This window comes from Lycium ferocissimum, chromosome 5, assembly GCF_029784015.1.
Source record: "Lycium ferocissimum isolate CSIRO_LF1 chromosome 5, AGI_CSIRO_Lferr_CH_V1, whole genome shotgun sequence".
Taxonomy (NCBI): domain Eukaryota; kingdom Viridiplantae; phylum Streptophyta; class Magnoliopsida; order Solanales; family Solanaceae; genus Lycium; species Lycium ferocissimum.
This window is the reverse complement of record NC_081346.1, coordinates 16769323-16791055: the sequence shown is the minus strand read 5'-3', so window position 1 is coordinate 16791055 and position 21733 is coordinate 16769323. Positions and strand designations below refer to the sequence as shown.

Genomic DNA, 21733 nt, shown 5'->3' with positions numbered 1-21733 from the left:
CAAAACCGTTAAAGCCGTTCGAGTACCACAAATATAAGGCTCGAAACATGGCACGATGACGAGTACAACCACTCGAGAGCGCATATTTGAACTCACAACAAATGCACCAAGGTAAAGGAGGTAACGTTCACGCCAATTGTGAGATTCCAAGAACACGACACGTACGTGTTGGTAATCATATCACGTGCCATGTTCTCATGCCTTAGTGTTTTATCACAATAGGAAAGAACGCCTCCCATTACATGGCCGAGAATATACGGTTGAAAATTATGCAAGAACGTGCTCGGAAGGTTCTACCCACTCGGTAGCCGAGAGTTATTCGCCATCGGATCCATTTTCAATGGTCATGAAATAAAGCATTTATCCGTAAATTCGTAAAGAATGCATACTCGCGTATTCATAATGAAATGGATGTTCCACCGGAGATACACTTAAAAATGCTCATTTTGCAATTGTGTTGGTCATGATAAGCGCAAGTGTCCCTTACGGCATGGTGGTCAAACTACATCTCGCGGTGGAAGTACCTCTCGTGGTGGAGAAAACTTTAGTGGTGGAAGTACCTCTAGTGGTGGTGGCACATCTCGCGGTGGTAGCGGAAGATCAACTCAAGGGCATTAATTGATGAATGTTTTTTAAGTTTTTTTCTTACTTTGATGATTGTATTTTTAAAAGTTTGGGTTTGTTATTTTAATGAATTAGTATGTTAAGTATTTTCATCTACTCAAGGTTATGAATGATGTAATTTAATTAAGTTTTTTTTTTTTTTTGTATGAATGGTTTCATTTTGACTAACTTTTGATTAATTATTAATGAACAAGTTTAAGTATTCGTAAAGAACTTCAAGCTACTGTCACCGAGCCTTGAAACGAAAATGGCGTTCGAGCACTTTTCAACCTCTAAAACCCGCCATCCGAACTTTTGTGTATCCTTGATGTGTTGATCCTACCTTATTAATCGCACAAAAATAAGTAGGGTTCTATATAAAATATTGAAGTTTTGGGGTCGAAGATGATTAATCTATGGTCAAAGTACGTTAAAAAGTATAACGAAAGAAGGGTTAACCAAAAGAGCTGGAAAAAAAAAAAAAGACAAACACTATAGCGCAGTAATTTACTGCGCTATAGCAGTTAACGGAACCGTCTCCGTTAACTACATTTACTGCGCTAAAGGTATTTTCGTAACATTTTTTTTTGTTGGGGTATTTTGGTTAAAATGTTTTTTTTTGGGGCATATTGGTTCCGGACCCTACATTAATGAACCACGGGAAATAATCATTTTCAAAAATTATGACTAAACACAACTCCAACTCCAAAATTCCAAAATTTTTTTTTTTTTTTTTTTTTATATCCATGGACAAACAGGCCCTAAATATAGAAAGGAATTGGGTAACAAGAAAAAAAGTGTTGAGTCTGACCGAGGGATGTATAAAAAATCTTAAATAGGGGAAGGAGATTTCAACAATTTTGAATTTAAGAGGGTGTGATCCTGTGCGGATGAATATCACCATAGTAGCCAATTAGTCCAATCGTTCCTTAGCTTGGAGGTAGCAGCAATGGCGGAAAAAGAAGAAGAGGAGGATTACATGGCAGACCTTTCTCACTTTCTTCCCCCAGAAGCTTCTTCTCTTCCCCCTAAACCCTCCGCTAAAACGGTCAGTTCCCATACAAACCCTAGTTTCTAATTTATTTATTTATTTATTTTGTGTATTGACATAGTTTCCCCAAATCTCAACTATAGTTATTGTTGAATACCCAAATTTTATACGTCTAAATATTCGGCAATCCAAGCTCTAGGTTGTCAAAGACGAAAAAAAATAGGCAGTGTTAGCTACCTTCTTTTTTCTTTTCCATTGCTTCTGTCGACTGTCATCTAGGCTTGTATTTTCAACATTCACACACTAATTATTATCACTTGTCGATATTCATTTGTTTAGAAATGTTTACCTGCATAAGTGCTGCTACGATGAAAATACGTCACCATATACAATATTAACAAGCAGAATCTTTGTTTCCATAGGTTACAAAAATTTTGGACTGACTGTCAAATTCTTTATTTGCTTAGAGCTTTTCATTGCGAAATTGAGCCTAGATTCAGTGGATAAATTATAAAAATAAGACAATCGTGTCAAATAGATCATATGATGTGAGTTGCTTCATGCCCTAATCTGTTTTTCTTTAGTTGCCAGGTATCGAATAAGCCTGTAGTTTCGAACAAGAAACGTAAGATGTTAAACTGGCAAGAACGGAAAAAGCTCAAGAGAGAGCAGAAGCAAATAGAAGAGGACCAAAAAACTCTAGCGAACTTAGAGTCAGCAATTCCTGAGAGCAACATTGGATTCAAAATGCTGAAACAAATGGGTTATACTCCAGGATCAGCATTAGGGAAGGAAGGCTCTGGTAGGTCTGAACCAGTGGGGCTGGAAATCAGAAGGGGCCGTGCTGGGATTGGGAAAGAAGATGATAAGGTAGAGAAGATGAGGTGGGAAATGGACAAGGCTGACAGGGATACAAGGACACAAGAAGAGCTCATGGAAACTTTTGGATCTCACCTGAAGGAGCGCTGGAAGGAAAAGAGGATTGTCAGGAATTTTCACAAGGCTGAGGCAGTACTGGCTCAGTTAGAGAATAGGGAGGTTGTAGAGGAGAAAAAGGAAGAAGAGGATGGAGAAAAGGATGAGGAAGAGGAAGAACCGATCACAGAAGAGGTATTCTTTACCATCTTTTTATGCTTTTCTTAAATAAGCAAAATACTAAGTTGGAAAATAACATTTGGTTCCCTTTTCCTTTTAACCCATTTTGTGCAAAAACTTAGTTGGCTTAGGTTTGCTTTACAAACTGATTCTAGGACGGTTAGTGATTAACAATGCCTAGTTTCTTGCTAGATTGCTTTTAGATTACGTATATTTTTATTTAAAATTTATATGTATGGCCTATAAATGTCAAATCTCTCTGGTAAATCATGTTTTTGATTTTTATTTTGTGCTTATGACCCAAATTTGTCTTGCGTGTGGATGCTCTTTTCTAGAAGCAAATGTAAAACTGACCCTTGATTTTTCTTATTTTGTGTTTTCTATTTTTTGACTTCCCAATAAGTGCATATGAATCTTTCAAATGGTGCTTTTCTTAGCCTTCTTTGATTATGTGCCTTGTTTTCAATGCTATTGTTGATGATGACTACCTTTTTATTTAGCTTGCTGCTTGAAATGCTTTTCTTCTCTGGTTGAACCTACTACTGATTTTGGGTGCTGCTTCACATCTTTCATTGCAGGATTTGCTCAATACGTTGATGAAACTGAGAGATGAGTATCATTACTGTCTCTTCTGTGGATGTCAGGTAAGTAGAGGAATATCTTAGATAAATAGTACTCCGTTTGTTTCATTTATGTGCTATTGTCTTAAATTAAAGGTGTGTATAATTATATAAAAAATACCCTTGCATCTTTTGGGCTTAAACATGCATGTTATTGCTGTAAGGGAGTGTCACTAAGGGTAAAATGAGAATGTTAGAAGGAAAAACTTACTAAATATACAAAAAGACATTCTCTTTGGAACATGCTAAAAAGGAAAGTAGGACACAAATCGAAACAAAGTGAATAATTCACTTTATTTTCCTGTAACTAATTATGGTTCAAAACCCAAATTTAGTCTTGAACTGGTGTGGTAAGCTTGATATTGAAGATATGCATTGTGTTGTTACCAACAACTTAGACCTTTATATCTGGACCTTCAGATATGCGGGATAGTGCAACCCAAAATTAACACCCCCTTGACTTTGGGGAAACGGTTCGGTATTTGTTGAGAACATTATTAGGTGGTGAAAAATGAAAATGATGAGTTAAAAAAATAAATGAAATTGATGAGTTTAGTAGAGTAAATCAAAGGAGAGGTAAAGAAGAAACGCTTGCCTACTATAATTACTAATTCTCAATCTAATTGATAAAGCTTTGTCTATCTGTTAGAGATTAAAGAGAGTGTGTTGGAGACTCTACGATTTCCAGTTTCTACTTAGACATATCATTATTTTTCCTTGAAGAGGAAGGCTCTAATCAACTGAATTTTATTTTTCCTTGAAGAGAAAAGTTCTAATCAACATTCTAATCAACATTCAAAACTTACTTTAGCTACTAAAGTTACTAATTTTCTCGTGGATAAATGTTTGTCTATCTGTTAGAGATTAGAGAGAGCATGCGTTGGAGAGACTCAATTTCCAGTTTCTAGTTGGCGGTATCATGTAAGGGGAGTGGAAAGGATAGCACTCACTTCCCTTGAATAGAAAAGCTCTCGTCAATTTACATCTGCATCTTATTGCTAATTTTCTTTTTCTTTTTACAGTACGAGTCCACCGAGGCACTGCTGTCTAACTGCCCTGGGATAACCGAGGACGACCACTAGATGCCATCTCCCAGTAGGCCTCAGCATCAACACCTTGAAAAGGATTTAGAATCCTCCACAACAGATGGATAATTTCCAAGGATGATATGAAGAAGATTCATTGTCCTTCTAAATCATGCTTCTAGGCAGTAAAACAAGAGCTCAGAATGACAATTCTGTTCAGGTGAATGAGGCTCAGTCCTCGGTAGATTATCGACAGTAGAATCCATTGATAAGATTATATTGGTGCATCTCCAATAGCTTCGAATTGCATTTCTTGAGCCAGGAGCCTTTATAGCGCACAATGGATGGTGGCTGGATATCAAGATTAGTGATTCCTGTACTGCATAGCTGTAGATTGAAGTTGTAGCTATTCTAAATATATATTTATAGCGTTTGTAATGTCAGCATTGTCATATTCGATTGCCCAAAAAGGTACACACCATGACACTATCTTGTCTGTTCCCCTCAAAAGGACATTCTGGTTGGCATGGTTCTAACACCTCGGCAGCTGGGCTGGTCCTGGACTCATGCCAGGAGTGGGGCTATTAAAAATATTAAACAGTGATATATGAAATAAAAATGAAGAGAGTGCTTTTCCTGTTATTCTTTCTAAATTTGAGCAACTCGAATATGAAGATTGTATAGCTATGCCCCTTGATTTAGCCCTGCTCGATGGTAAGTGACTCCTTATAATATAGACAGTATAAAGATTAGTCAAGGTTCACTAATGCTACACCAAGCAAAGGGCTCTCATAGCCTATTTGTAAGTAATAAAATCGACCCTCTTGTGGTGCCGACAAGTTGTTGAATCAGAATATCCCGCATAATTTGAAGTATCCCAATGGTTTAACACCTTCCTACTTGGTAAATAAGAAGATTAACTCTTAACCGAAATGCATAATAAGCTGTTTTTTTGCGCGGATGGCATTAGGCTGGTCTTTAAGTTTTATCCTTCAAATTGGTGGTTTTTAGGTTTTGCCCTTCGCCTAATACCCCGAGCTTGTGAGTTCGAACCCCAGCTTAGTAAAAAAAAAAAAAATTGCAAAAAGTTGCAAGTGTTGCAAATTAAATTCGCCTTAAGCTGCGTAAATTTACAAATTACCTTGTAAGGCCCAAATTTTGCCTGAAGGACAAAAGTTAAAGACCACCATTTTGAGGGATAAAAATTAAAGACCACCCCCAACAAATGGCAATCCTTCAAATTGCCCCATAATAAGTTGGGGCAATTCGCAGGAATGTCCTTATTTTGGGGTGATCTTTAATTTTTGTCCATTAAATTAGCGATCTTTAATTTTGCCCTTCACTAGAACCTTTTGGTTTTGCGTTCGAACCTCCGCTCAGTTAAAAATTAAAAAAAAAAAATTAGCAAGGTAGAGTTTGGTGTCGCAAGGCAGAGATTTGCCTGCAAAACTCTGCCTTCGGGCAGAATTTTGATTACAAAACTCGCACAGGCACTTGATTACAAAAGGACAAAATTTTGCAACCTTCAGGTAGAGTTTTGCCTTCAGACATGCTAAAACTCTGCCTTAAGGCAGAGTTACTTTGGCCAAAACAGGCCTAACTTTCATAAAAAAAATTGCCGTGCGAAATTGGTTTATTTTTCTTTTCACTGAGCCAAGATTCGAACCCCAAATCTCATGATATTAGACGAAATGGACAAACATTATAGACCACCAATTTGAGGGACAAAAATTAAAGACTAATGCATTCAAAGGGCACTCCGCACAAAAAATTGATAAGTACGAATCTGGAATTTAGTCGACTCTAGAGGATTAATGGGTGGGTCGGGTTTAATTTGATTGGATTTAAATTGAAAAATAATATCTATGTAAGAGTCACATAGTATAATAAAGGCAAAATACATCAAATCACACTTAAACTATACCCAAAATGTCGAGTTCACACTCCACTGAAAATATACAAGCGACCTATTACACACTTGAACATCTAAAAACTGAATTTATTTGCACCCTGCAAGCTGACGTGGCAAAAAAATTATTATAATAAAACCAAGCGCGTATGCGATCAAAAATAACAGCAAAAAATCAGAATCCCCCCTCCCCCTCATTTTCTTCTTCACGCCCCCACAATCCATTCCTTTTTTCATTTTTTTTAATCACAATTCTCTACAACAACTTCATCAATCCACAACGATATTCACAATTCAATCCATATAGAAGAAAATCACCATGTTACAACTTCACTAATTTAATCTTTTTCACTATCCACAATCATATCTGTACACACCCACCGTGGATTTCACTACCCCTCTAAACCCTACCCCACTAATTTCACCACTACCAAATCTTCCACCACCAAAAGTCACAACACCACCGTTACCTATTTCAACACCCATCACCAAATATCACAACAGTACCACTGCCACCAAAAAATGACGACCGCCATCATCAATTTCATCACCTTCCACCAAAACCACCACCAAAGAATAATTCGGTGCAAAATCAAGAGAGGATTTTACACACACACACACACACACAGAGAGAGAGAGAGAGAGAGAGAGAGAGAGAGAGAGAGAGAGAGAGGAATAGTCCAAGAAAATAGCTAAGATTGAATTTTGTGCAAAACTCAGAGAGAATTTTCTGGCATCTTGGCCGGATTTTTTCGGCAAATTCCGGCTTTTTTGTTTTCCGTCTCTCCTTTTCTCTCACCGTCGAGATTCATTTTCTGTTTTTTTTACGGTGGGCTGTATAATTGGTGGTGATGTCATTTTTGTTTATAACTAGTAAATTTGATAGTGATGATGGAATTGATGATTGGGTTTGGGGATGGTGATATGATACCGGTGATAATGGAGGTTTTGTAATGAGTATAGAAGAAAAGGAAGAAGAAAATAGTGTAAATTAAAAAGAAAATAGAAAAAAGAAAAAAAGAAAAAGTACTTAAACTAATAAAATTTATTTTATTTTCACGTGGGGCTGACGTGGCATGCGTGTGGAACACCACACATTGTGAGAGTGGTATAATGCCTTGCAGGATGTAAATAAATTCAGTTTTTAGATGTTTAGGTGTGTAACATGTCGCCTGTATAGTTTGAGCTGAGCTCGACATTTTGGATATAGTTTAAGTGTTTTGATGTATTTTTCCTATAATAAAGATGAGGACAGTAGGAATTAACAATTCAATAGTATATATAAGCTCAAAGCTGGATGGTAAGGCCAAATATATAAAAAAGATAAATATAACCTTTTTTGAAGAGTACATAGGCAAATCTGACTCTTTTCAGTTTATTAAATTTTTGATTACGTTAAACAATGACAAAATTGTCTCATCTCAAAAAAAAATTGAACCATTTATCTCTGTTTTGGAGTAATTTTTGTGCTAGTTGACTAATAGTAACGGTATTTTTGAGCGAAAAAGGATAAAATTAACCTATTTTAAATAATTCGGAGGTATTTTTAATCCTTTATCCTTACATTTAAAAAGAAAAATAACATGAGGAGCAGAGCTGTAACATCTCAAATTTCAAGAGAGGCTAAGTGTTTTAAAAATAAACTTGAAGAGATGTTTCGAAATTATCCAAAAAGAAATATAGTACTACTAGTCGGCTCGCTAGTTGATGGTAAAGGAGCGATACACGTTCAGAGGTGAGCGCAGCCTGAGGCCCTCAGCGCAGCCAAAACAACGTAAGTGCTTTGCTCCCTGCGAAGAACACGGCGGGCACCGGATTTGTATGGACCTTTCCTTATTCTCTATCATCAGCACATTAAAATAATCCACAAATAGCGTTTTCCTATATTGAAAAAAAAGGATGTCTTTTTCTCTTCTCTCCTTATCTTCTTCTTCATCTTCCGCAGTTTCTAGAAAATTTCCCTCTTTTTTCTCTTCCGTAACTTCATCTCCACCGTCTACTTTACTTTCCCTTTTAAGGAACCAGTCTAATTTCAGCCATGTTGCGTCTAATGCTAGAATTTTCGCTTCCAGTTCGTGTTCTTTCCTATCTTCGACTTGTTCTGTGTCGGCTGCCAATTATGTTGTTCCAAGGGCTTTTTCGTCTTCCTTTGACTCTTCCTCTTCGGCTGGAGATTGTGATGGGGAAAGCTCGGAGATTGTGTCGGGTGAAAATGATGAACAAGGGGCTGAAACTGACGATGAAGACCAAGTCTTGATTCTTGATGACGAAGATATTACTCATTCTGATCTTCCTCAAAGATGGGATGTCTTAGGACTCGGCCAAGCTATGGTAAATGCATTGTCATCCTTTTCCATTCCTTATTGTCATTTAGAGGATGCCTAGCTGTTAAAATATATGTTGTTCTATATTTATATAGATGAACAAACCAATTCTCTAATCCCTGACAAACCATTGTCGCTTTGGAATATTGGTCAATTTCATATTAAGTTGTTCTTACCTTGTAGGGAAAAAAATTTCAGGAAAACAAGTTAGTATCTTAGGGTGTGTCCGGTATGAAGGAAAATGGTTTTCAGGAAAATAAGTGGGTTTCTTACTTATTTTCTTGTGTTCAGTACTAAGCAAAAAGTATTATCCTAAAAGCCTTTGTATATAATCTAGATCAATACTATGAGAGGTGTGGGTGGGGGTAGGGGTATGGGGTAGTGAGGACGGGGGCTACTGGGGTGGGGGTGAAGATGAGGTGTGTTTGAGGGTAGGGAAGACACAATCAATATGGAATGCCACTTGCGGAACTTGTTTTCCCTGCTTTCACTAGGGAAGTCATTTTCCTCATTTTTAAGGACTTGTTCTCATACAAAAAATGTTTTCCAAAAGTTTTAACCAACCAAACATGGGAAAATTGGAATACCGAACACATCCCTAGTTCCTATGTGTCTTCCTAGGATTAAATTGAAATAAAAAGGATGTTGAAGGACTGCTGTGCTTTACCCCCTTACAGATAATCTTTTGCATTCACTTAGTTGTTGATGAATACACCACAAGGCACAAGCTATATCTAGATATTTCAGAATAAATGAGATTATAATCCTGTCTACTTATCTTATATTTGCTCAAATCTTCCCTTTCATGAATGAGACTATGGCAGTATGCACCACACTGCCCTAACTGGCATTAACTTTTGCTCCAATTCCTTATTTTGCTAATCATTGCTCCCACCGAATTTTCACGATATTGAGACAATAGACAGATATGTCTTTGTTATAGTACCAGCTTCTTTCATGTGGTGATGTTCTTTGGTGATTATGTAGGTCGATTTTTCTGGCGTGGTTGATAATGAATTTCTGGAGAGGCTTGGATTAGAGAAGGGTACCAGAAAGGTCATCAATCATGAGGAAAGGGGTAAAGTTCTGCGTGCAATGGACGGATGTAGCTACAAGGCTGCTGCCGGTGGATCACTTTCTAATAGTCTGGTTGCCTTGGCCAGGCTTGGTGGTGGTCAGCCAATAGCTAGTCCTGCTCTGAATGTAGCTTTGGCTGGTAGTGTTGGAAGTGATCCGTTGGGTGGATTTTACAGGTAAAGTTCAACTCTTTTTAGTCTTATCCCTTTCTTGGCCTAGGGGAAGGTGACATTTACTGTTGCTCTTATCACGTATCTCTCCTTTTCTTTTCTTTTTTGGGGGTTGATATTGTAAAGTCCCCTCGAAAGTCTTGCCTAGGAGCTCAACTTCCGCTTTTCCTACTTCAACTCCATTGGTGTCTCGAACCCTTAGGGGTCATTTGGTTGTTGGTTAGAGTTATGCAGGTATTAGTTATGCATGGATTGGTAATGCAGAGATTAGTTATACAGGGTTTAGTTATTCATGTATTAGATATTCCATCTTCTATCCTACATAGATTGACTTATAATTTATATATGTTTACTTATGTGGAATTGTAAAGTGATAACAAAACGCCGTACTTGGTGTGCTGAATTTTATACAAAGCAATTTAAAAGCTGCCAAACATGATATTAGTTATGCTAGTTTTAACACATGAATAACTCTCTTCATAACCAGCAACCAAACGACTCCTTAATGTTATGATTGGAAGCAGAGGACTCCTACCACTAGGCTATTTCTCACTTGTCAAATATATCTCCCCGACCCTCCCTTTCCTTCCCACTCTGTTTTCGTTGTGATGGTGCTGCAGTCTGTTTGGATTGTGGGTCTGCAGGTTGTTAGCTATAGATGTAAGTATGTGATTTGGACGGGGGTGTTTCTTTCAAATATAAACACGGGGGAGCAAGAAACTAATCAAAGAAAAGGGGGTGGGTGGGGGGGGGCAGGAACACTGCAAAAACTCTGTATTATTATAAGCTGTACATGGCTCTCTGAGATTTCACTAGCTGACGGGACACAGAGTCATTCGTATTATGCTTCCTAGATTTTTGAATGAATCTCCACTCTCATGATTTATATGAGAGAAATATTAAAACCTTCCACAATTAAATTGGGAGCTTCAGAGAATTTGTTGTATACTGTCCAATGATTTGTTTTAATCCTAGTGCGTCAATTAGACTGACCACTGATGTGAGTTTATCACTTTGTATATAGATCCAAACTTCGAAGAGCAAATGTGAATTTTTTGTCAGCACCAGTGAAGGATGGGACGACAGGAACTGTGATAGTCCTCACAACTTCGGATGCTCAGCGAACTATGCTGGCATACCAGGTCAGTAGATATTCTATAACTTGCATGTCCTTTTCTGCATGGAAATGGCAGCTAGCTAAGTGCTGAGTGGACTAGAAAAACCCTGTCCTAGACATATTGTAGACTTTATAGCATACAAGCCAGAGATCCAAACCTGTCACGCTATCGCTATGCAGTATACTCAATTGGTTCCTGGAGGTGATTATCCATGCTTTAAGAGAAAGAGTTCTTGATCGATTCACCCATAGAAGCTTTTTCCTTTTGTGTTTTAGTTTTGACCTGTAAAGGCTTTACCTCAGGAAGAGCCTTACACTTTACTATCTTGGCTAATAATATGATGAACAAACCTTTTATCTGGCCCTGAGCTAGTGTATACATTTTATGAAAAGAAGCAAACTAGAGGAGCCAGAGAAAGGCGTGAGTTTTTCATTTAATAGAGAACGAAAGATAAACAGAAGGGAAAATTCCCTCTTCTCGTGGTCTTATCCCTTGTTGTGGGGGGGTGGGGGGGTGGGGGGGGGTTGTAAAAGTGGTTTATCGTGGCTCAGCAAAGACAGGTGTGCACTTTTCTCTTACTACAGTCTACAAGTCAACGAAGACCATCTGTTACATACCTGAGAAATTTATTTAAACAGTAAGAAACACAACATACCTCTTTCCAGAAGGAGAAATAACCTTGCTCACTGGTTCAAATTGCATCAATGCTTTATTTTGGCGAGTGTCCCTTCTGCAGCATGAGCTCTTAACTGTTTTTCTCTGCTCCTGTTGTGACATCAGGGTACGTCATCAAGGATAAACTATGACCCATGCTTGGCGGATGCAATTACTAAAACAAATATATTGGTAGTGGAAGGATACTTGTTTGAACTTCCTGATACAGTCCGAACAATTTCGAGAGTCTGCGAGGAAGCCCGCAAAAATGGAGCATTAGTTGCTATCACAGCATCAGATGTGTCCTGCATTGAGAGACATTATGATGATTACTGGTAAAACCTTATTTCATATCTTGCTTCTGCAAAATAAAGCTGGAAATATCCTTCACCCCCCCCCCCTCCGCCCTCCCTCTAGCAAACACCACCCTCCCAAAAAAAAAGGTCCACTTCAATAAAGCAAAAGTAGAAGGAAAAAGGAAAAACCAAAATTTGTTGGTTTGAGTCTTAAGACGTGTACATAGTGAACCTCAATTTTGTTTCTTCTACTATTACATTGTTATTTATCCTTACTACTTTCCACATTTTTTGGCCAGGGAAATCATGGCAAATTATGCAGATATAGTATTTGCAAACAGCGAAGAAGCAAAAGCTTTCTGTCATTTTTCATCAAATGAAAGCCCCCTTTCTGCTACAAGGTACCTGAGCCATTTTGTCCCTTTAGTTTCCGTCACAGACGGGCCTAAAGGTTCTTACATTGGCGTGAAAGGGGAAGCTATCTACGTTCCTCCGTCACCATGCGTGCCTGTGGATACCTGTGGTGCAGGGGATGCTTATGCATCAGGTATTTTGTATGGAATATTAAGGGGTGTCTCTGATTTGAAAAGCATGGGTTCCATAGCAGCCAAGGTTGCATCCGTAGTGGTAGGGCAACAAGGTACTAGGCTCAGGGTACAAGATGCTATTGGGTTGGCCGAGTCATTTTCAGTCCACTGCAGGAACAAAACATTTTGGTCAGATATAGGTTCCGATCATATCTCCAGCTTGTAATACTCGGAAGGTGAAGAAAGCCCTGTGCTGGTGGGAGGTAGCAGGTGCCCCGTAGAATTAGTCAAGGTGCACGCAAGCTGACCAGGACATCATTGATATAAAGAAAAAAGTACTCGGAAAGTGACCTCTGACATCGGTTTAGTGATTACAGGATTAGTTCTTTCTCACATACTCTTTGAGTTGTGTACATTGACATTCATTGTAATTATTCACGTAATTGGTTTTAATGGATTCAGCAAAACATTCAAAGACCTTGAATTTGCTTCAATTTGGCTTCTTTTTACTGTGACTTCTTGTTTGTTGATTTCAAAAAACTTTAAGTGTATATTGGGGAACAGTATTTTTAAAGGTGTGGGTGAGAGGCAAGGCGTTCTAGTTAATTTGGTGTGAGGCGTAAGTCCCGACGCCCGCAAAAAAATACGAGGGAAGATTATATAATTTCACCAACCATTGGGGAGGCTTATGTAGCTAAAACATATGTGACTTGTGATTTCACAATTAGCCATCGAATCAATTTAGAAAAACAGTTCGTGAGACAAATAGTTCCGAGTCTTTCGACAACCTTGCGAGCTTAGAGCTTAGGCAGTTGGAATATATATGACCAGAATATGTTTTCTTTTGCAAATTTATCATTGTACATAAATAAATCAAGAAGCAAATAATGGAGACTCCATCAATGTTGTGAACTGCTATAGAGTAGGCTACGTGATTTAGAACAAATGTTATTTGCAATTGATAATCATCTACATAAATAAATCAGCAAAAGAAATTTGAGGGAAACTTCAATAATTCCATCAACCACAAGGAGCCTTTTGCAATTAAAAAGGACACGAGAAAAATGTTATTTCTCGTCAACTATAGGAGAGGATTAACTATATAGAAACACGATTTTTTTATTTTTTTATTTAGTTTTGGCAATTATTCACTGTGCATAAAAAAGTAAAGCAAAAAGTGACCATAAAAGATTATGGTGAGGTGATAATTACCCCTGCCATCCTTAACAAGATGATTCAAGTTTAAGTGTTAAGAATAAAGTCGTCTTTGATAGAGAGTGTTTTACATTCAAAGTGACACTTTTCGATGCGAATCCGAATTAATCAGGCCTCACAACGAGTTTCGGACACTAAATGGAAAGGTAGGCAGAGCTACAATATTAGGTACAAGTTGAACCTTATTTAAGAAGTTCATTAAATATTTACAATAATATTAGGTTGCACTCGGATAAACCCAATAATTTTTGCTTATAACCTATCATTAAAGGAAAGAGTGAGGGAGAACATTGTAATTCTGTCAACTATAGGGGAGGCTTATGTAAACAAGAAAAACAGATGTGACAGATTTTGCAGTTAATACTCGGACCAAACACTAGACCTGAAATGTTACTGACACTGTGGAGAAATTAATCTTTTCGAAAAAAATCCGATCAAGTACAATTGTGTCAAGTAATGTTTTATGGTCTTGTAGATCCATGTCATGTGTACAACAAAATAATTAATGATTGAGATCCATTGCAACTAATAAACTCAACAAAATAATTAAAAATTGCAAAATATACTAATTAAAGTTGTTGACTGTAACCACATTTCTTATCATTTTTAAAAAGATTTACTTTCGTATATTTTCAGGAAATTACAGCAAAATACACACATGCTTTTTCCCAAATTTTCAATTATACTTCAAAAAAAGAAAATCAAACTAAAACATCATTGAGTTCTGACCAATAATTCAAGCAAAGAAATAAAATGTCATACATTAAAAAAATCACAGTACAACCTAATCTTGTTTGGAGCTTTTCAGATGAGGTAAAAATATATAATACTAAATCAAACAAATATCAATTAATCAAATTTTAAAATAAATAAAGGAATCAAACTTAATAAGATCAAACAATAACTAACTTTAAAGAAAAGAAGAGAATAAAATCTTGTTTCTCAAAAGTATAACTATTTTTACGTTGTGGAACTTTTGAATTTTTTAGGAGTAAAAAGGATATATATTTGTAAAAGATAGAACTAGTATCTTCTGATGATATATGCATGACCTTTCCAAAAGAAGAGAGGTCTGGCGGGTCAAAAAAGTCAGGAAGTATATTCCTGTCATCTTAATTTTTTGAGTGAATCCCACTTTACTCCCCTAACATTTAAGGGTTAGAAAATGATACCCCCTCACATATTGAATGAAAATGATAATCCCTTTATCCAATATTTTTCAGTGAAAATAAGTAATTAATTTCAATAAAATAATAAAAAGTCATTAAACGGCCATTGAAACGAGATTTAATCTTTGTTAAATCTCACCTATATTTTTCTCTATATGTTCAAGTTTTGAATCTTTCTCTCTCTCTCTCTCTCTCTCTCTCTCTCTCTCTCTCTCTCTCTCTCTATATATATATATATATATATATATATATATATATATATATATATATATATATATATATGTATATATTAACAATTAAAATTAAAACACAAAATTTGTGGACTGGAAACGAAAAAGAAGATAATTCAATTGCTTATGTAAAATAGTGCTAAGTAGTAATTATTAAATTTATCAATATATCTTACGACAAATAACAAGAGAAAGTTTCGTCATATTCCGTAAATACTTTTCTCATATACACATAGTAAGAAAAGTATTTACGGAATATATATATATATATATATATATATATATATATATATATATATATATATATATATATATATAGATGGGTATGTGTGAGTGTGTGTGTGTATATATATTATGAATTAAATCTAAAGATTAAATCAAATAATATTTAAAAAGATTTAATTTGTTTACTTTAATTTCACAGAAATATCGTTAATTTGAGTGTATTATATCGAAATTAGATGATACTTAACATTTTATTATGATACAATGTCCTCAAACAAGCGACATCACAATTTAACATAGATTAGTGTTTTTTAATATCGTCGCTCACTCGCGCGGTATTTAGATTGATATAATTAAATTTATTAACGACATCGATGAATTTTTTCAAGTAGTTGTTATACATTGTTTTCAGCAAAATAGGTGAATGAGACAATAATAAGAGTTATATATTGTATTTAATTCTAGAAAGAAGAAGAAAAAAAGATCTTTATTAAAAACAAAAGATTCTCACCAAAAAATATTAGAGAGAGGTTATCGTTCTTATTCAATATGTGAGTAGGATATTCTTTCCCAACCCTTAAATGTTAGGGGGTAAAGTGAGATTCACTCTAATTTTTTTCTTTAGAAAATTAATTATGATGCACTTCGCTTTATTTTGCAGTTTAAAAAAAAGGTTAATATGTGATATGTTTTATTGTAATTTCCAGTTGAAAATGTAGAAACTAAATTTTTTTTTTTTTTTTAATGATAAGACATGTGGGTTACAGTTAATAATATTTTTAATTTCCTTCGTTAAACATATGAGTTGAAAAGGATATCAATGAGTAATTATTTTATGATACACGTGAAATGAATTGAACAGACCCAAATGTATTAGACTGGATCTTTTTCCAATCTTTTCACAGTGGAGATTAAGGAGTTACTAAATATCTGTCAGTCAATAACCACTCAACTGCCAAATTCTATCTCAAGTTCATCTAATTTGAGATTTTGTTTCCTGATCTCAAGTTACTTCAACTATTTTTTTTCCTTTTTTCGCGTACGTAATTTTTCTTTTGGATTGTACAATCTTAATTTCCTCAATTTTCTTGTCTTTCCTTGTTCTGGATTTGCTTTCTTAATTTGGGTTTTCTGGTTAGGGTTTTTGTATTGATAATTGTCTTTGAGCACTAGCTGGTTGAGATTGCTGTTGTTTTGCCCTTTTCCTTTGAATGATTGAATTAGGGCATGATCGCTTGTTGAAAAGTCGAATTCCACTGAAGATGTTCTTTCATTTCAGGGTGTAGAGCCAATTAAGTAAAAAGATTAAAAAAATTATATGATAAACTAAAAAGATGAAATTTTTAACGTTCTCCCAATTGTTTTCAAGCAAAAAAGTTCCTAATTTTAAGTGGTTATTCTTGTCTTGATCTCTGAGACCTTAGTCCTGTTTTCTCTTCTTCTGGGTAATTTATTAGGAGAGGTCTAGAGCCAATTAAGTTTAAAGATCAAATTTTTAACTATATCCCTCTTGTTTTCAAGCAAAGAAATTCCTAGTTTTAAGTAAGTTATTCTTGTCTTGATCTCTTAGTCCTTTTTTTCTTTTTTCCTTTTTCTTTTTTCTTCTTTTGGGTAATTTTATTCAGAAAATTGTAGCTGGAGGAGTTAAATCTTGATCATCGTGATCTGGGCTTGCTTGTTTTTGTATCTCAAATCACTCCATCACATATCTGTTTTGGTGGTTTTGATCATCTTTTGCCTGGTTCTTCATGGATTTCATGGGAGAAGCCAGTTTCCCGGATACCAATTCTAATGGTAGTGGCTTCGACAATTGGGGTCCTGGTTTTTCTGATCAGGCAGTTTGGGCTACTGAGGATGATTATAGAGCCTGGAACACTGGTCCCTCCTCCGAAACCCCTTCCAATTCCAACCGATCCGGGAGTGAGCCTCCCCACAAGAAATTACGGAACTCGCAGGGTGGAGATTCGGTTTCTAATCGTTCCAAAGTAATTGGAAAGATGTTCTTTAAAACTAAATTATGTTGCAAGTTCCGCGCTGGGGTGTGTCCGTATATTACTAATTGTAACTTTGCTCATGGTATAGAGGAGCTGCGAAAGCCGCCTCCTGATTGGCAAGAGATAGTGGCTGCACATGACAGTGAGCGTGGTGGAGGAGGAGGAGTGATGGTGGAACCACCAAGAGAAGAACACCAGATACCAATTGCGAGTTCTCCTGAACTGCGTGCAGAGTCGTCCCAAAGGTCCTATAAAGGGAGGCATTGCAAGAAGTTCTATACTGAAGAAGGATGCCCTTATGGAGATACTTGTACTTTCCTTCACGATGAACAATCTCGAACTAGAGAGAGTGTTGCAATAAGTGTGACTCCCACTGTTGGTGGATTCGGTAACAATGCTGCTGGAGGAAACTTGAAGCCTTCAAACTGGAAAACAAGAATTTGTAATAAGTGGGAGACTACCGGTTATTGCCCTTTTGGCAGCAAGTGTCATTTTGCACATGGAGCCGCAGGTATGACTGTGATGTTTGCTTCTTTATTTGTTGGTATAGGAGATTTGATTTTACTGTTTATAGTGAGTGTTGCAAGTTGGTGCGTTTTGATTTCTATTTTTCTCTGCATATTTATACTTGGTTAAATATTTGGTTTGGATAAAAATGCGCATCACACTATATGAGTGTCATAGACATACGAATGTTAAGATGTACGTGCTTTTTTACAAGATTAAAATAATCACATCCGACAAAAGTTACATATAGTACCTGTGGATGTAAATCGAAGGAAGACTTTTCTTGATTTATTGATATGAGAGAAAATCGGTTGGCATAGTTTAGTCATGTTCTACTAGACCTCCAAATGCATTGATCAGATGCAACACTATGATGAAGGTGATAAAAGAGGTCAAGGCAGATCGATAATCAAATGGAATGAAATTGTCTAAAAAAACCTACAATATTCCGTAAACACATTCAATGTTTCGACTCCATGCTGATTTAACGATGAACATATCACACCAGGAGTTATATATGAAAAATCAATGCAGGCAATACCATCTACTTGAGACTATAGTTTAAGTTATGCTGGTACATTTTGCAATAGGTTCAGCTTTTTCCGAGAAAGTTTCTTTGGTTGTTCAAAGATTTATACGTCTGTGTAGCAAATAAATGTGAGATTAGAGAATCTTCAGTTTTAGGAAATTCTTACTTTGTCTTAAAATTCCCTCTGCAACCCAGGGAAGGATCCACCTCCAACTGTGTGATATTAACTGAATGGTAAATAACTAAATATGAATGTTCAGTTATGGAGAGAGAAAAGAAGGCAGGGGGCCTGGGAGGAGGGACAAAAGGGACACAGTAAAACTGCCTCATACTTGATGTGGATACATTAAGCGATCCTTTTTGTGTACATCACTGGCCTTTCTGGGGAAAACTGAAAAACAAATGAATGACTTGTCAAAAAAAAAGAAAAAAAAGAATGAGTTTTAATCACAAATGTAGGTGGACAAATCATCAAATATAATTAACAGTTAGAAGTGAGTGACAGAGGTGGAGACTTTACTAGCTGGTTGGAATTAAAACTTAGTTATGCTGGTACATTACATTATGCCTGGTATATTTTAGTTTGTTTGGTGATTTGTATGTAAGTGCATGGGTAAGTGAGCTTTATAGAAGTTCTAGTTTTAGAAAGCCACTATTTTACCTTAAAAGATAATTATTGAATACAAGCAGCAAATATATGAAATAGTTATAGCTGACCCAACTAGTTTGGAATTGAGGCAAAATTGTTGTTGTTGTTGAAAATGTTCTATAGTAAGTGCATTAATCTACTGTTATTGGATTGTGAATCATCTAAACATCCTGTCCTATATCATCTGATTTGAAAATGGAACAAAGCCTAAGTGCTTAGGAAATAGAAATAGAATTATCTTTCTTCCATGGCAGATAAATTTTAATGAATCATTAATGACATGTCTGAAATGGTCCAAATGGATTTTCTGGTTTTACAAACCTAAGTTGGTTAACGATGTGTTGTACCACTCATTAAATAGATGGTATTTCTTCCACTGGGAAGAGTTTGAGAACTGGCTGGGTGGGACCTGTTAACAACAGTGATTCTTTTTTTTTTTTCCGTTTTTCTTTTGAAATTGGTATGATCCACCTTTTCGTCTAATGCTTGAATTTGGTTGCCTTACTTGAAAGAAGTGATGTTGAGTGACTTTAGTTAGAAGAAGAGGTAGGACAGTTTTTAGAATTTTAGATATTAAAATGAAAAGAGAAAGTTAAAATTTGAGAGAAGCCAGTGCAAAAAAGAAATCGGAAAATGTAGATTTGGTAGTTCTTGTCCCGAAGAAGAGAATGTGCTTTAGTAATAGTGAACATGGCCACTCATTCTTAAACATATAGTAACTTTTACAAGGTTCTCATACTGAAATAGCTTTGGGTGTTATCACCTATTCTATCCCACTGGAATTGGTCATGTTGGTCAGCCTGGTCATTTTCTCTTATTGCCTGAAGATTTGACTTGCAGGCTGTTAACTGTTCATGAACTCCTTTTCTTGTCATTTAAGGTTCAGGCCTGCAGTCAATCTGTTGGATGGGTGGAAGATGGGTAAGTTTGAATTTGATGGTATTATTGACTAGAGTTTTGATCCTGGGATTATTTGAAAATGTCTTTAATGGTGCGATTTAGTTATTTTTCTCTCGGTCTTCTATCAAGCTACTGATGCCATATCAACTGGCTAATTCTGCTCATTCTTGAATAGTTTAGTTTATAACTGAACGTGCTGATGTTATTGTTATTGTTTTGATGGTTGTGAAGAATTTTACTAAGTGGTGTCTTGATGGAATTGGCTTGGTTTTCAAGGTGGTTACTCCAACTCATAGTTTAAGCCTTTAGGGTATTTTGGTTTGCAAAACTAAACTAGAAGAATGCAGTTTCACGGATGCTAAATTAGATGCCAATTTAAACAAAAGAGGTACTGTAATTAGATGTATGCATATGGTGTCAAAGTTTCATACTGAAGCTAGTATAGTTGTGTAATAGGGAGAGGGTACGTCATTTATGAATCAGTCTGTCATTGGACTTGCAGTACGAAGGAACTGTATGAGTTATGAAGCACGATGAAGCAATTGAATGCCGACTTAACTTGGTTTACTTGAAACTGTATGATTTACAGTAGGGAAACCTATATAAGCAAATTATTTATAGTCAGAATTCTGCATCCATACAACCTTACCAGATTCATACTTATAGAGGTCCTCCCAAATTTGAAACATTGTTTCTCAAAATTATTTGGATTTTCGACATGATATTCATTTAAATGTCCTCGATATTCCCCCAACCCCAATTTTTTCAACCTAGCTATAGCTATTGGGTTCTGGACTTGATACCAAATTCTATCTGGATATTAAAGGTGGTGCTAATATCAGCATCTTTCTGGCAGAATTGCACAAATATGGTGGTGGACTTGTGGAGATGGACAGCACAGATTCTCTGTCTACTCCTCCAGACTTAAAGCAGGGAGGTGTTCCTTTCAAAGCAACAGAAAATACGGCACCCTTGACCACTTCAGCACCTCATGCAGATGTTTACCATTTGGGGCCGGGCGTTCAAGTGCAAAGGCCCTCAGGCATAGTCCAGAGGACTGGTCAAAGGGTCATTCAGAAATGGAAAGGGCCAGAAAAAATTAGTAAGATATACGGCGACTGGATTGATGACATCGAATGAAGAAGTCGTGTTTGCTAACAACTTATCCGTTTATGAAGATAATCTTGTTATCTAGGCAGGTATAGGCATGTTTTCGACAAATAGGCATCCGAAGGAATTTGAGTTCTTTTGTATTGCTTTGAACTGTAACAGGGGCACGCCTAATGTTTTACAGTTTTAGAGCTACAAATAAAGTAGCTGCTTGTCAGCATGTGTTGCTCTATGATATATTCTACTATATCCTTGTTTGGAAGAAGAGGAGCGAAATCTGTTGTAGTCCAGCCTCTTGAATTTAATTGTGTGATTTGCATTGCTTAAGATGAGATGAGGCAAATCTTTTGGAGCTCGTCTTGTTGTAAACAAATACCTGGGACTGAGGCATCGTAATTAACAGAAGAGTTTACAATTGATTTTTGTAATTAAATCTGGATTCTCCAAAATCTTTTCGTAGGTTTCAATCATTTATCTGTCCTACTTTTTGCAAATACTGAACTTTGTGTATTTATTTTAGTTAATAAGATAGTACTCCCTCCATCCCTTTGATGGTGTTTGATTGAACACAAAGTTTAGAAAAGAGAGAGAGATTGTTGAAACTTGTGGTATAAAACATAGATGTTTGGACTACTATGGATCATTTCATTAACAGAAAATGTGGAGTATAAAATTAAATTGTTTTTTAGTTTAAAACTATGTCATACCTTTTGAAACAGACATAAAAAGAAAGTATTACATAAATTCTGACAACATGGGTGCTCCCTCCGTCCTAAATTAGTTATGTTTAGTTTTT

General features: G+C 36.2%; 3 protein-coding genes across 4 annotated transcripts; all 3 read left to right on the top strand.

The window, feature by feature from the left end:
- Positions 1 to 1434: 1434 nt before the first annotated feature.
- LOC132056250 (uncharacterized) lies at positions 1435 to 4976 on the top strand. The gene is made up of 4 exons (XM_059448354.1): positions 1435 to 1651; positions 2186 to 2704; positions 3268 to 3333; positions 4332 to 4976. Exons 1-4 carry the CDS (start codon positions 1553 to 1555, stop codon positions 4389 to 4391), a joined length of 744 nt encoding a protein of 247 aa, XP_059304337.1. The 5' UTR covers positions 1435 to 1552; the 3' UTR covers positions 4392 to 4976.
- Positions 4977 to 7929: 2953 nt separating this feature from the next.
- Positions 7930 to 12903, top strand: LOC132056249 (uncharacterized). The gene is made up of 5 exons (XM_059448353.1): positions 7930 to 8574; positions 9555 to 9820; positions 10839 to 10956; positions 11713 to 11921; positions 12182 to 12903. The coding sequence occupies exons 1-5, from the start codon at positions 8143 to 8145 to the stop codon at positions 12633 to 12635; spliced, it is 1479 nt and encodes a 492-aa protein (XP_059304336.1). The 5' UTR covers positions 7930 to 8142; the 3' UTR covers positions 12636 to 12903.
- Positions 12904 to 15935: 3032 nt separating this feature from the next.
- Positions 15936 to 21407, top strand: LOC132056248 (zinc finger CCCH domain-containing protein 56-like). 2 transcript variants are annotated; one of them, XM_059448352.1, is made up of 3 exons: positions 15936 to 17753; positions 19808 to 19848; positions 20684 to 20890. In XM_059448352.1, exons 1-3 carry the CDS (start codon positions 16997 to 16999, stop codon positions 20753 to 20755), a joined length of 870 nt encoding a protein of 289 aa, XP_059304335.1. In that variant the 5' UTR covers positions 15936 to 16996; the 3' UTR covers positions 20756 to 20890. The 2 variants fall into 2 exon arrangements, with proteins under 2 accessions (XP_059304335.1, XP_059304334.1); XM_059448351.1 differs by lacking the exon at positions 19808 to 19848 and having other exon boundaries at positions 15972 to 17753; positions 20684 to 21407.
- The last annotated feature ends 326 nt before the right edge of the window (positions 21408 to 21733 follow it).

Coding starts and splice junctions, on each gene's coding strand:
- LOC132056250 (XM_059448354.1), top strand. CDS start 1,553: ATGGCGGAAAAAGAAGAAGAGGAGGATTACATGGCAGACCTTTCTCAC. Junction 1,652..2,185: donor CTAAACCCTCCGCTAAAACG/GTCAGTTCCCAT, acceptor TTTAGTTGCCAG/GTATCGAATAAGCCTGTAGT. Junction 3,334..4,331: donor GTCTCTTCTGTGGATGTCAG/GTAAGTAGAGGA, acceptor TTCTTTTTACAG/TACGAGTCCACCGAGGCACT.
- LOC132056249 (XM_059448353.1), top strand. CDS start 8,143: ATGTCTTTTTCTCTTCTCTCCTTATCTTCTTCTTCATCTTCCGCAGTT. Junction 8,575..9,554: donor TAGGACTCGGCCAAGCTATG/GTAAATGCATTG, acceptor GTGATTATGTAG/GTCGATTTTTCTGGCGTGGT. Junction 11,922..12,181: donor AGACATTATGATGATTACTG/GTAAAACCTTAT, acceptor TTTTTTGGCCAG/GGAAATCATGGCAAATTATG.
- LOC132056248 (XM_059448351.1), top strand. CDS start 16,997: ATGGATTTCATGGGAGAAGCCAGTTTCCCGGATACCAATTCTAATGGT. Junction 17,754..20,683: donor TTTTGCACATGGAGCCGCAG/GTATGACTGTGA, acceptor TCTTTCTGGCAG/AATTGCACAAATATGGTGGT.